The 14,644-nt window shown below is 43.2% G+C and overlaps 1 protein-coding gene across 1 annotated transcript in view; it reads right to left on the minus strand.

The window, feature by feature from the left end:
- BNC1 (basonuclin zinc finger protein 1) overlaps nt 1–14,010 on the minus strand; it is a 96,473-nt gene extending 82,463 nt beyond the window's left edge. The window contains exon 1 of the mRNA XM_074964792.1: nt 13,984–14,010. Within this exon, the coding sequence (XP_074820893.1) occupies nt 13,984–13,992 (9 nt within the window). The 5' untranslated portion in view covers nt 13,993–14,010. The remainder of the gene's footprint in view (nt 1–13,983) is intronic.
- Between the last annotated feature and the right edge of the window lie 634 nt (nt 14,011–14,644).

Here is a 14,644-nt window from a genome sequence, read left to right on the forward strand (position 1 = left end):
AAATGTTTAAGCCCCTCATTTCCAGGCACAGAGATTTAGTAGCCTAAGTGAACCAAAGTCTGGGAACAAATAACTGTATATATTAAATTTGACCCACGGTTATTTGCACCCACAATAAGTGAGATCCAGTGAAGGCAGTGGGAAAATTTGCTCCCAAACATCACTCTTTTTGACATAACTTTTTAACAAACTATTTTAGTGCTGAAAAAATGCAATTTACACTGAAATCTTGAAGTGGTGCACTTTCCTCCAAATATTTTTAAAATTCAGGTTTGAAGTCTACATATAAAGAACTTTGGACTGAAACCATCTTCAAAAGCTGAATAAATTTTACATTCAAAAAAGCTATTTTCTGAATGTACAAACAAATATCAACGTTTATTAGAAATTAATGAAGAATCTCAATGGAGATATAACTCAGAAACCATAAGTTTACAGATCTCTTTGCTAGTTGATTTTCTATTCATGAACATACATTTCTTTTTATGAAATTTTATTCTGATATAATTGAGTTTATGAAATTTTACACTTTGGGCCAGATGATGATCTTATTTATGATATAAATACATAATAGATCTAATGGCATCCAGTTTACACTTGTATCCCTCATGTCCCAGAATCTGTCCCTTTTTTTCTTTAGTCAACCTAGGCTGTAACTCTCTGAAAAATCAGATTCAATGGAAATAGAAGACTGACTATGAAGGAAATCATTCATGCTCCTGTACTAAGAATAGCAAACAAGAGTCTTGAGCTCTGAATAATTCTAACGTTACCATTCCCAGATAGTAAAATAGTGCTTCTGATCTACTTATTTGTCTCCATTAACAAATTAAAACTTTGTCCCTGAAAGCAGGGCAAGTAGCAGTCTGCACAAATGTGTGCATTACTATTACCTGACCCTTGCTCCTTTCCTTTGTTTGTTTCACTCAGCTGCTGTGTCTCCTCTTAAAGTAATGACTTGATCCTGCATTCATTAATTTCAATGGAGCAGACTAATGCCCTCACATAGTAAGATATCTGAGGTAGGGGCACTTTCTGTGGTTCTACCTCTACCAAATGGGGGATGAAAGAAATGATTTGTAAAATGTCGACCTCAAACACCTCTGATTCTAGATGAGTGCCTAGACCCCTTACTATAGATATCTGGCCTTAAAAATCATGACCATCCCTCCATCCCCAGGCTTTCTAGAGCAAAGAGGAGAATGAACCTTCTGCTTGATAACTTTTAGAGCTTGGTTCAGCATATCTCCCAAATAAAAACATCTACCTTCTTTAAATGCAAGAGAAGCTGATCTCATTTTTGCAGGCAGGTGTGATGCAGAAGGACACAATCGGATTGTTAGGTGCCCATACAATACTTACAGGGGAAACACTCTTTGGATATTAAAAAGGGACATAGCCTGATCAACACAAGAACAGTAATGTGTGGCATTTCCAGTCACATACAGAACTGAGAAGGCACCAGAATAAGCAAAAGAGAACCCTGCTTGTACATGCCTTCCAAACCCATTTTCCTGTATGTACATGGGGAGGCAACAGAATAACAGAGGTGGGGAAGTTAGTGTGTCTGGCTTGGCTTTGTGTTTATGAAAGATAAGCCATGCCAAGACAGAGAGGCTATGCTGACGTTATCTATTGGCACATCACTGTGAGAGCTTATACACTTTACACTTCATTAACTTCCTAAATTTATGTAGCTCCACTTTTGGGCTCATACAGCCAAGCCATATCCCTTGGCTTTAGGCTACTTCCAAATGTCCTGACTTGTCCTGGCTTACATGGCTTTGAGAGAGAATGTCCACAACACTGTACATTCTCTTCTTACTATTTGCGTGTTGCTTAAATGACATTCTGTGGGATCTAAACATCGTTGCTAGAAACAATTTTACTGTATCTACTCAGATACCACTACAATGGGCACAGTACAAGAACCTGGAGAGACAAAGATTAGATTGGGTAGATACTATGATCCCAGGTAATATAACAATCAGATTCAAATGAATAGCTGGTAATCTGGACGTTGTGATTCAGACTTGAAAGCAGTAAGCATCAGAAAGACAACACACTGAATAAACATGTGGTGCCTGATTCTTCACTGTCTTGCAGCTTGTGTTGTCACCAACATCCGTAGAGCGGATGTAAAATGCTTCCAAATCAAACAGTAGCATTTTACTTTCTCCTTCCTCATGAGTAAGCGTAAGTGATGACTGAAGGTGGAAGGCAGAGAAGAATCAGGACCTCCGGGTGAGAAATTCTTTGTTTCCATACTTAACATTCCATTGTTGATCTTCAGAATGAAACTTGTAACAAAGATTGGGTTCACAAGAAAAAAAGTATTAGGAAAGTTGCTGATTCTTAACTATTTGACCTTGCCTAAAGTAGAATTAAAATGTGGTCCTCAATTCAGAGGGGAGGAAGATGGCAATATCCACATGGTTCTAGCTGTTACATTCTTTGGCATGACCGATGCCACAACGTGGCGGCTGAATACCGATAGATGGCTCCACAGTCTAAAAAGCAAGGATTTCAAGCAAAATAGCCTTTTGAGGGCAAACATCAAAAGAGAAACAAACTCATACCTATGTCAACTTGTCAACAGGCAGTTAAACACTACTATGAGAACCGTCTCAGGAGTACTGAGGTCAACACCAAAAATCTGGCTCCCTATCCTTGTACATATCTTAACACCATCCCTCCAAAGAGAAGCAGCAATAATATGTGAATACGACTGCATGATAATGAACCCAGACTTGTCAGTCTATGAAGATCTCCAACCCCTTAGTCCGCCCCAGATGCTGCCATAAGTCCAGGAAACCCATCTGGCTAGTGGCCAAAGCTCTGACAATTTTAAGACAGTAATCAAAAGATAAGAAGTGGAGACTATGGAAAAACAGAGGGATCAAGATCACAGATCCCACAGACCAACCACCCATCTTCACCATGCCACTTAAGATCTGGATCACAGCAAACTGCAACAGAACTTCACAAGGGTGTTGCAATGACCTATTACACAAATAGAAAATGAAGGACAGCCAGATATGTGAGTGTAAAGAAGATAGCCAAACCATGGAATATCTAGTAAACCTCTGCCCTCTAAGATCCTTCTCCAGAGGGTTAGCTGTGAGTGATTCATTCTATGTCACTGGAAGCCATAGAGTGGATGGCTAACTGGAACATTAACCTTTTGTGTTGCTTTTTAAGTTGCCATATGAAAGAAAAATGCACAGTATCTCATGAAACAAGACAGTCAGCCATGTTTTAAAGGGCAGTTCTACCTTAAAATGTAGCCACAGCTATGCCTGTGCAATTCTGTTGTCTTCAGATTATATTCTCAGTAACGGCTATGCAATCCCATTCACTCTAAATGTGGAAAAGGGTTATCACTAAGGACAACAGGTTGCACAGGTGTAGCTAAGGGTATAAATTGGCCAGCAGAATCTTTGATTCATACAGATGCATGAAATGGAAAGAACCCAGTTTGGCTGTCAGAGCTCATGTTGAGTTTGTGGGTCTACTAAGTATGGGGATACAAATTTTATTTGTGAACTGAGAAAATTCGATATGGGAATAAGTGAACACACAGCATTTGGAACCTCAAAGAGTCATATTTAGAAAAATCATTTTACATATTTTCCTAAATAAGGATTTAGAGCCCGTTGTTGCTCTTGTTGACATCAAAAGCAGTTTTACTATAGAGTTAAATGAAGTAGGATTGGTTGCTTAGGTCCAATTTCTGCTTCCAGTTACACTGGTCCAAACATAGAATAACCCTTAACTTAAATGCAAGTACCTTTGATTTGTACTGATGTAGAGTTTGACCTTTAATTTATATTTGAATACATTCAAGCAGACTGCTTATTTGGAACTTGCTCATTCCAGGTCAGACTCTGATCTCAGTTATACCGGTGTAAATTTGGATTTATTCTGGCAGAAGTGAAAAACACTATTTACTTCTTAACTTGGAAAATATTCATAAAACAAGCAACGTTTTAGACATTGGATTCCAAATGTTACAGTTAAGTGCATATGTTCATCTGGTTAACATGCAAGGCATCTATTAAGACTTATGGAAGTAATGTATGCAGGAGAGAACACAGCCCAATGTGTAAAACTTATGTATGATGACATAGAAGAAAGATGCAGCTGTTACACATAATATTGACCTCTGTGAGCATTATAAGTTTCTATCACTGTACATTCATTCTACCACTGTGAGTGCACAATCACCATCATGCTTTAAGAAAGCAGCAGAAGGAAACTAATTATGCTGCAACTGTGTATTAGGTAGGAATAGAACATAAATATTATCTTTTGCATTAAACTTTTGATAGTCCAGGGCTATGCCTTCTTTACTATTTTAGTCCGGAGAAGTAGCTAAAGATATTGGGAAACCAAAAAATAAAACAATTCATTGAATATAAGAAAAAAATGTCATTTAATCTACTCTGTCAGAAGAACATGAATTGTTAAGTTTACCTTGCTGGATAGTTTCTTATTATATGGATCTATTGATAAAAAATCATGACACTCATTTTCTGCTCAGTAGCATAACCAGCCATTTATGGTATGCCTCACAGTGACAGAAAATGGGGCAAAAATTAAGGCTTATAGGCAAAGTTTAATGCAAGCTAGCATAGCATATTTTCTGCTATCTACAATGCAGAAACTTAGGTTCACACAAATTTTACATGCAAACCTGTTATGCTTTCAAGAAGATGTTAAGCAACAAACATAATATGCTTATAGCTAAGCTTAATTAATTAGCCAAACTGTGTTGAAGGAGGAAAATTAATTTACTGTGTAGAAATTGTGAGAGTTATATGTGGTTTCCACTGCAACACCACAGAATACAGTTCATTTAATATGGCATTTACAAGTACTTTCCATGTATTTCCATATTGTCTATTGTAATATCTCATCAGTGTACACCTTGATTTAAATTGTTGCCATCATTCTCTGTTGTGCACTAATATATGCAGTTTTGAAAGCCAAAATACCGTAGCCTTTTTGTGCTATATACCAGATTTTGTAAATATGTGGAATTGCCTCCAATTCTTACAAGTTGTGAGCAGAGGCCAAAAATGAGCCTCCCCAGACACACACAAAAAATGACGATTATGATTTAGTATTTCACATTCTAGCCACAGTTTCAACATCCCATACTCCGTGACATTAGGGAAGGATAAATCAACAAGCATGACAGCTCCCTTGTAGAGACTGGTACGGACCTGGATCTGCCACAGCCAACACCCACAGCTTCTGCCAGATGTCTTTGTTTTATGGTATTAACCCCTTCAGGAAGAAGTAGCGTCCTTATGCTGAATTCTTACTAAGCAGAGTAGTTTTAAAAAAAAAATAAGAATAACTGTTTTGACACAAGTTAATTCAGCACAACTAAGCTAACCGAAAGAATAGGTATGGGCTAATAATGATAATGAACAATTAAATCTAAGTCATTTAAACTTTATGTAAATATATGAAATACCTGAATAAGTTTTCCTTAGACAAATGCAAAGGCTTGCGTGTTTGTTACATCTTTTACATTCCATGGTCTGACTTGATTACCAAAACATAGTTTATGTAGTTTACTCAACTATAAGACAATAAAAAAAACCAGAGTAATACGTTAGGATTATTACATTTGGGATCCAATTCTGCATTCATTGTGCACACAGAACTTCCATTAATTGGCCTTAAGCCAAACAGTGAGCTCTTTAGAGCCCCACTTCAGTAAGGTTTTTGATCCAGTGCCCTTTGAACACAATGAAAGCACTCACATTGACTTCTCTGGGCTTTGGATCAGGCCCCAAGGTTCTTAAGCATATGCATAACTTTAATCATGTGAATAGCCCCATTGGCTTAAAGTTATGCACATGCTTAAGGTCTTTGTTGAATGAGGGCCTGGGACTGCTACTTAACTCTGGAATGAAATGGAGGTTGTGTAAAGAATGAGCTTTTTAAAAAAAGCATTTTCCTTCTGAAATAGCATCTTAATGCAAAATATCCAACAAAACATAAATACTGCATCTTAAATTGTACAGGAGCTATTCACGAGGTAAACAGTAACCAAGAAACCATAAACATTAATGTGTGTTGTTTGACTTAAAAGGGCAGAGTCAACTTTAAAAAAAAAATCAAATGTCCTCTGAAATTCCTTCACTTAGTATTGTAGATAAATGTGACTACAGATACAGGTAACACCTACGATGACTTAAGTATCAGAGAAAAAAGTGGTCCCTCTGTTTCATTTAGTTTACTTTGTGCATTTGACAGCACTTTGTCTAGTTCATTTCACTGTCTCTCCTGCATTTCATTTGTTAGTCTCCCCAGTTTGTGTGGTTCTTTTTTACAGCAATAGGGAGAAAAATATAATTCAAAGGAAAATGTGGTACAAAAAGCAATATTGGAAAGGGAACTCATGAGCAACGTACTTCATGGAACTGCTTCCAATTCACTTCTTAGATTGACTAGATTTCAAGTTGACAGTATCCCTTTAAATGATTATCCCATTTCAATTTTCTGCCATTTGTGACTGAAGTTATACTGAGAGAGAGAGAGAACTATTTCAAAACTTTTAGTGTAAATAGTTTTGCTTTCAGCAACATGGCAATCATTAGTGTTGGACTCAAAAATTAATGTTGGTCACAAAAATTAAGTTTAATATTTACTGTAACTATTTTTAATCTCAGTAACATGCCGTTGACTGTGCTAAAACACTCAATATAATTTCATCTACAAAAAGAAGAAAACTTCAGCTGAGATTCATTACCATGTTTAAATCACCCCCACCCCTACCACTCCAACACACACTAACACTGGTGGATTCAGGACTAACTTTTAACATCTGACTGGCTATTGTACATTTTAAGTTGCAGAAGCTGTATTTCATTGCATGTTCTGCATCAAGTTGATATTCTGAGAGGCAAATGTATTTTAAAAAGTTGTCTCTTTACACACCTTCCATTTCATGCTAAAGGGTTAAGTAGCTATAATATTCTAAAGAGCACACTGTTTGCGCCTTAGGGCCATCTCCTCCTTGTTCCTGATGAATTGCCTGACACTTCATGCATCATGCATTACTTTTCATTAGGAAGTAACATTTGGTTCCAGTCATGGTATAAGACCTGGCCTTGGTGATGTGAAGCAATAAGGAATGTGCCAGAAAATTAAACTCTTTTAGTGTCTGCTAAACAAGCTGTTCCTAAAGTGTAAACTTTTTTATAAATGTATGTATTCATTAGTTTGTATTTTGAAAAGAATATTGACATAACAGTATTTGAAGGTTAAATTCTACATAAGACAAGGCACACAGGAAAACATGAGTTATGCTAATGCACTTCATAGATATTTATGTAATCGCATTACTTTCTTTTGCAGCTACATGCTCCAGGATGTAAATATCCACCTATAAAGTTATTCAAAATACAAAGGGTAGATTCAGCTAGGTAGGTATGAAATTCCATGAGTTTTCTCCTGTGCAGGACAGTCACATATGTTCCTGGGACTTGAGACCCAGAGAGAGAAAAATAGGATAACAGATGTAATTTTAAAAATCCCAGACACTAGCTATCAGGGAAGATCATGTGGCTAAGGCACAGGAGTTGCATTTAGGAGCTGTAGGTTCTGCTCCAGGCTCTAACACAGCCTGTGTGTGGTGTTACGCAAGTCACCCATAAGGGCATGGTGTTCAGAAGCACAGAACACTTATAGCTCCCATTGGAGTTGCCAGTGCTTAGTAACAGAAAAGAAAATCAGACCCTCAACCTCGTATGACTTATCTCCTATTTTATGGATAAGACAACTAATACTTCCCTACATCATAGGGGTGTTGCAAAGGTCAATTCACCACTGTTTATAGAGCACTCTTAGGCAGAAGGTGCTACAGATGTGCAAAATCCCTGGATTACAGGTAGGCTTGGAAGGATTAAATGTTAATCAGTAAATGTTGATTTCGTTGTCCACACACACAAACTGGAGACAAAAATATTTCCTCCCATAATAACTGAAATTTACAAATAAGCAAAGTAAGAAAAATGCTGCCTGAGAATTTAGAGACAAAATCCAGTGATTTAGACTTTGAATTTGGCTGGTTACAAATGGACTACCAAATAATAGTAAAAACCGATATGATTAGTTGATTTAAGGATATTTGCTTTGTATATTTTGACGTGTGATGTTGACAATTTGTGTTTTAATGGTTATAAAGCTTTAATTTTCCAAATCTCACTGTCTACTGTTGTAAAATAATTGTCTGACTCCCTGCCCCTCCCAATTTCATGCAACTGTGAAAGTTTAGCACCATGTACTGAACTGAGAGCAGGGAGACTCTCTCTCCTATGCTCTCAATACTCCCCCTGTTGGTATCCAAGCAGTGTGAAGGAAAATGAGGAAGCATCCTGCTTGAATGCAGAGAGGTGAGGATAGCAGCAGACTGAAGGGGGTGCAGGTCAAGGGAGAAAGGAGCAGAGGAGGACAGGGATAGGCTGTGTGTGTGTGTGTGTGTATATATATATATATATATATATCTGTATATGTAGGTGGGGGAAATAGAAGTGGGGTGGGGAGAGAAAACCATAGGTAGAACCCAGTCTTCCTGACTACCAACACTTCTCTGCTGCTACCAAATAGCTGTGAAACTGAATAGGAAAATGCATGTCTAATCCCCCTCAAATAGCTGATCTATACATAGAATTATAGTCAGCTACTGCCACCACTAACCCCAAGTTACAGGTCTGTACTGTATAAGGTTCTAAACTGAGTTTCCAACCTCGCTGATGACCCAGCTGTGGGTGGTCAAGATGGTTTTTCATTTTGGTTAAAAAACACTTTAGGAAAGAACATTAAAATTATGTTAAACAAAATTAAAGTTGCAACACTGAGCACTCCAAAGTTAAGAAATGCCAGAATGAAGGTTGTCTGTGCAACCTTAATTAGACCTCCTTTTATACCTGTATTATGATAGTCTTTGATTACATGGTCACACTTTTTGTTTTTTTTCTCCATAGGACTCCTGCTTCATTCAGTGCACAGGATGGACAGTGCTGGGTGAAGTTATGGCCTGTATGACCTTGCCTCATTTGTTGCAGAAACTAGGAGATGTACAGTGAATGAGGCAAGGGAAGAGAAAAGATGGCCTTGTGCTTAAGGCAACTCAATGTCACTCTGGAGATTTGGATTCTATCCTTGCCTCTCCCAAAAAGCGTCTGTGTAATGCTGGGTAAATCGCTAAATAAATCTTTTCACAGGTGGCCCCTGTGGCTTCCTTGTTTTCTCAGTGCCTAACTTGAGACACCTGGGAACTGATTTGCAGAACTGCTGAGCACTCACAGTCAACTGGTCAGTAAGAGCTGTGTGAACGTACAAAAAGCCATAAATATGCTAAGTACTGTGAAAAAGTCAGGCCCATCTCAATTTTTCAGCCATAATCCTATCAGACTCTTAGATGTAAAACAGAGACAATACCATTATACCTCATAGGGGGGTTGCAAGTAGGGTGACCAGGTGTCTGGTTTTCAACTGGAACATCCGGTCGAAAAAGGATCCCGGTGAGCCATTGACTGTCTGGTTGGCAGCGCAGGGGGGCTGGCAGGTTCCCTCCTAGCCTCCGCACTGTGCGGCTTCCAGGAAGTAGCCGGCATATTTGTCCCCCCTCCGGCTCCTATGCCTAGGGCAGGGGTGGGGAACCTACAGCCCATGGACCGGATCTGGCCCCGTAGTTCATTTCATTTGGCTCACGGGGCCCTCTCCCCTCCGTGGGGCAGGAGTCACAAGTGCCGGTTCACCCTGTTGCAGGGGGCAGAAGCCCTGAGTCTTGATGCCCACCCCACAGGGCTGGAGCCACAAGCGCTGGCTCACCCAACTGCATCCCAAAACCCTCACCCCCAGCCCCACCCCAGAGTCTGCAGCCCCAGCCAGAGCCCTCACACATCCTCGCACCCCAACCCCCTGCGCCAACCCAGAGCCCCCTCCCACACTCCAAACCCCTTGGTCCCAGACTGGAGCACCCTCCTGCACCCCAAATCCCTCATCCCCACATCAGAGCTCGTACCCCAGCTGCAGCCCACACCCTACCCTGCATCCCAAACCCCTGCCCCAGCCTGAAGCCCCCTCCCACATCCTGAACCCCTCATCCCCAGCCTCACCCCAGAGTCTGCACCCTCATCCAGAGCCCTCACAACCCCTGCCCTAGCCCAGAGCCCCCTCCTGCACCCTGAACCCCTCATTTCTGGCCCCACCCTGGAACCCGCACCCCCAACCCAGAACCAGTACCTCCTCCAACCCCCTGCCTCAGCCCGTAGCCCCCTCCCATACTCCAAACCCCTTGGCTCCACCCCACAGCCCAGATCCCCCCTGCTGTATCCCAAACCCCTCACCCCCTCTCGCATCCCAACCCACTGCCTCAGCCTGGAGCCCCCTCCCGCACTCTGAACTCCTCATTTCTGGCCCCACCCCAGAGCCCACAGCCAGAGCCAGGTGAAAATGAGCAAGTTGAGTGAGGGTTGGGAGAGCAAGTGATGGGGGTGGGAAATGGCGTGAAGGAGCAGGTCATGGGCTGGGCATCGGACGAGGGGCGGGACAAGGGTGTTCAGTTTTGTGAGAGTAGAAAGTTGGCAACCCTAGTTGCAAGGCTAAATTCATTCATGTTTGCAAAGCATTCAGATACTACGATGAGTGTTTTAGAAAAGCCAATGAGAAAATGAATAATACTGTATTTAGTGAGAGTTTAAATAGTGTGCAGTAAATAAGGCATGAGGCCACACACTGAATGAGGATAAAAATAAATATTAAATGGTTTCCCCATTCAGTGAACGCTATCCATTATGTGCACTGAATGAAGCTGGGCCCTCTGGAAAAAACTAATATATGATTAGGTAATTAAAGACTGTATCATAATCTACATGCACAATGGGGCTGGATGAAGGCAGCACAGGCATTCTGGCATTTCCTAACTTTTGAGTGCTTAGCTTCATAGTCTTAATGTTCTTTTAACACAGGATTTTTTGTATGTTTTATAGAAACATGGTAGCAAATTTCCAAGCACCTATCAGCCATGACGAGAGCGTGGATGTTTGGCCTTCACAGGAAACTGCAAGTGACTTACATTGTACATAGTTAAACCCTGGCCTTCTTCCCCAGTTTCAGGTACTTGTCTAAGAGTGTGATTCTCTGCAGACCGCCAAAGAAGCAATCTTCTGGGGTTTTGACTCTGAACAGTGATGTTTTGTGGCCATCCTTCTGTGGTTTGCTATGTTTGCTCTGTAGAGCCAGATCCTGATCTTGGCTACACAGGCCTAAATCCAGACTAACTTCATTGATTTAAAATTATTTTCTCTGAATTTAGACCCAATGATTCAGATCAGAATGTGGCCCTAATCCTGCAACCCTATACTACACCTTGGTCCTGTCTCAATCTGATTGGAGAACTAAAGTAGCATTCCTAAAACTCAAGCACATGTGGATTTTTTGGTTTTGACATCTCCAATTAGAGTTATTAAAAAAAATGGTTTTATGACAGCAATTTTAAAAAAGAGAGGGAAAAACACAAAAATAGTGATAACAAATATAAACCCAGAGTGTTATGAAAATACCTTGAAAATACAATAAAAGATCCAGAGGATGGAAGTTAATAAATAAATGAAATAAAAAACTTTGCATAATTCAAAACTGCCCTTCAAAGCTGTTACACAGCAATCGGAAAAGTGATCAACAGATGCCAATATCAAATGAAATTCTGAAATTAGGACATCCCATTCCACAGATAAGCTTCTCAGTCTTTTTGAAGCCTAACACGTGCTGATTTGGCTGTAAGAAGAGTTACAGCAAGGTTTCAAGGAGAAAATACATTAGGATATAAAGCAAAAAAGGATAAAAGCACATTTCCATGTCTACATCCACTTGCTTTAGAGAGGCCTTTCATGTTTTTGGTTTGTAGACTTTTGTACATGAAAAGGTCATATTCATCTCTGAGTAATAAATATAATCAGAAAGTCTGTTAGCAAGTGAGAGCTCATCTTGGTGCCAGACTCCCTGTAATTGCAGGGGACACTCCCAGCAATGCGAGGTGGAATGTTTTAATACAGTAATTAAACTCATAACACGCAGACCTTTGCTGTGACAATGACTTCTTAGAATTTGAGTGTCCCAGGCTAATCTGAGGATATAGCTGGACTAGCAGCCAGTCACTAAAATGATGTGGAGGATCACTGTGGATTATTACTTTTGGCAAATCTATAGCAATTACTGTTGAAATTTTAAAGCATTGTAAGGATTTTTAAACTCTTCTCAATTTGTGCACTAGAAAAGTTCCATTTGTCTGTTTCTGAGTGTTCTGCATCTGTTAACAATTAGCCATTATCTAACCACATCATGTGTGTCTAAACATCAGAGGCCAAATCATGCCCTCTTGCAATAAAAACCAAAGAGGGTAAGAGTAGAAAATTCAATGATCCTGAGGTCAAAAAGATTCCAACAAACTACTCTGTGAGGGCCCTGGGGTTGGAATCTGCCCCTCTAATATTTGCATTGTCCAAGGGTAATATTCCCCCAGTCTGCCTGTGAATTCTTTAAGGAGCTACATCCATATGTGCCCCTCTTCCTCACAACCCTAGCGCGAGATGATTCTGGGACAGAGAACACAGTTCCACAGTCTCAATAAAGCATATTGCCTTTGCCAGACAACACAAATGTGGCCTCTCAGAGCAGTATGGGCCCATGGTCCCTGAGGTGGTCAGCACACCAGAGATCTCACTGACAGATTCCTCCCCATCCCCTTTGTTTGTACCAGAGGGGGAGGGGACACAGCCCACCCCACACACAGTGGTTTGGAGAAGCTCCAAGAGGAGACCTTTGTAGTCGGCATCCCCCCAGTACGTTTGCAGCTTGTTTAGATATTTTCCCCTTAGTTTTCATTCTTTCCTACCATCGATAAATGCAAGCTATTCAAGCATCATGGAAGTGCCATTTCCTCAGAGAGCGATCTGCTGCACAACGCTTGCCTATCGGACAAAAGTTTAAAACACCGAGTCGCCAAGAGCGAGTCCTCCGGGGGCCGGTCGCAGCAACAACAGCAGAAGCCAAAGGCTTTAACTGCAGCCTCAACTGTTGTGTTTTTGCTTGTGCCCCCTGCGCCCTGGGGAGCAGCTGAGCGCTGTGACTGCCCCCCCTGTGCTGTTCACCTCCTGCTCCCTGAAACTTCCTCATTGGACTCTGCCGCCTCCCTCACTGGAGAGCAGCTGAGCATGGGACACCCACCCGTCCAGGCTTCCCCGCGGGGCTCTGCAGAAAGTTCCTGGCAGGGTCCTAGCCTCGCCGGACCACACTGCAGTGTCTCTGGGCGGCCCCCCGGAGTCCTCTCCCCAGGACTCCCCGGCGGGGCAGCATGTCCCACGAGGGGGCAGCTGGGACCGGGTCACGCAGCGGGCTCGGCTCCCCACCGGGCTCTGCCTCGCCAGCACGTTGCAATCAGACACCCGCTGGGGCGGGGCCGGGAGGCGCTTCCGCGGGCTCGCTGCAGCCCCCTGCGCCTCTGCGCTGAAGGGGGCTCGATAGTGGTGGCGCTGGTGCAGAAGCGGCTGGCAAACCCCTCCAGTCCCCATGACACCCCCGTCGCCCCCAGCTAGGGTGACCAGGTGCCCCGATTTTTTAGGGACTGTCCTGATATTTGGGGCTTTGTCTTATATAGGTGCCTATTACCCCCCACTCCCTGTCCTGGTTTTTCACACGTGCTGTCTGGTCACCCTACCCCCTGCCCCACAGCCAGGGGCCGCCCTCAGCCTGCCTCGGGCTGCAGGCCAGGGGGAGGGAGGCGCTTTACACTTCCCCCTGCCTAGCTCTGTAAGCAATTGGGCTCGACCCCAGCCCTCCCCGGCTCCGCGGCACACATCTCTGCACCACCTGCGGAGTCACCCAGCTGGTCCCGCAGCCGGAGCGCTGCGGCTGCGGCTGAGAGAGCCGCCTGCCTGACCCGGTCTGGAAAGTACTTACCGCCTCCATCTCCAGCGCCCTGGCTCGGAGTCCAGCAGCCACCCCCCGTCGTTGCGGGAGGGGAGGGCGGCTGAGCGGCCCCGCCGTTTAATGGCCCTCCCTGCTCAGCGGGAAGGAGGGGGGTGGGGGACACACATGCTGATTGTCACCTGCCCCGCATGTCCCCCGGCGCGGGGGCGAACCTGCCCAGCCACACCTGGGAGCGCTGCGTGGGGGCTGCCGCCTCCAACCTTCCCGGACGGGGGGGGGGGGCAACTAAGCGCCAGGCTCACACGCGGTTGGAGCGCAGGCTTCAGCCCTACCCTGGCCAAGTGCCCCTCCGGAGCAGGGAGGGTCCCGAACTGGGGGTGAGTGTGAGACATCCTCCCGCTGGGGGAGGAAGGGTTAGCTGGGTGGGCTCCAGGAGACCGACGACTGTTTAGCAGCCCCGCTCTCTTAGGGAGCAGGCCGGGGCTCTCCCTGCACTAAACTGCTCTGGCCCCAACTGCTAGCTTCATCCTCAGCTGTCCTCACACAGGGAGTGCCAAGGACCGCTGGTGCTGTGCCACGTGAGCCAAAAGGCGAAGACAAGTGGCCGCTGGGGCACCCAACTGTAGTGTCCACATTTGGAAAGTTGGGCGTTGCTCCTGGCTGGAAGGATTTTTACAATTTAATCTCCAGG

Source organism: Natator depressus, chromosome 10, assembly GCF_965152275.1.
Source record: "Natator depressus isolate rNatDep1 chromosome 10, rNatDep2.hap1, whole genome shotgun sequence".
Classification (NCBI taxonomy): domain Eukaryota; kingdom Metazoa; phylum Chordata; order Testudines; family Cheloniidae; genus Natator; species Natator depressus.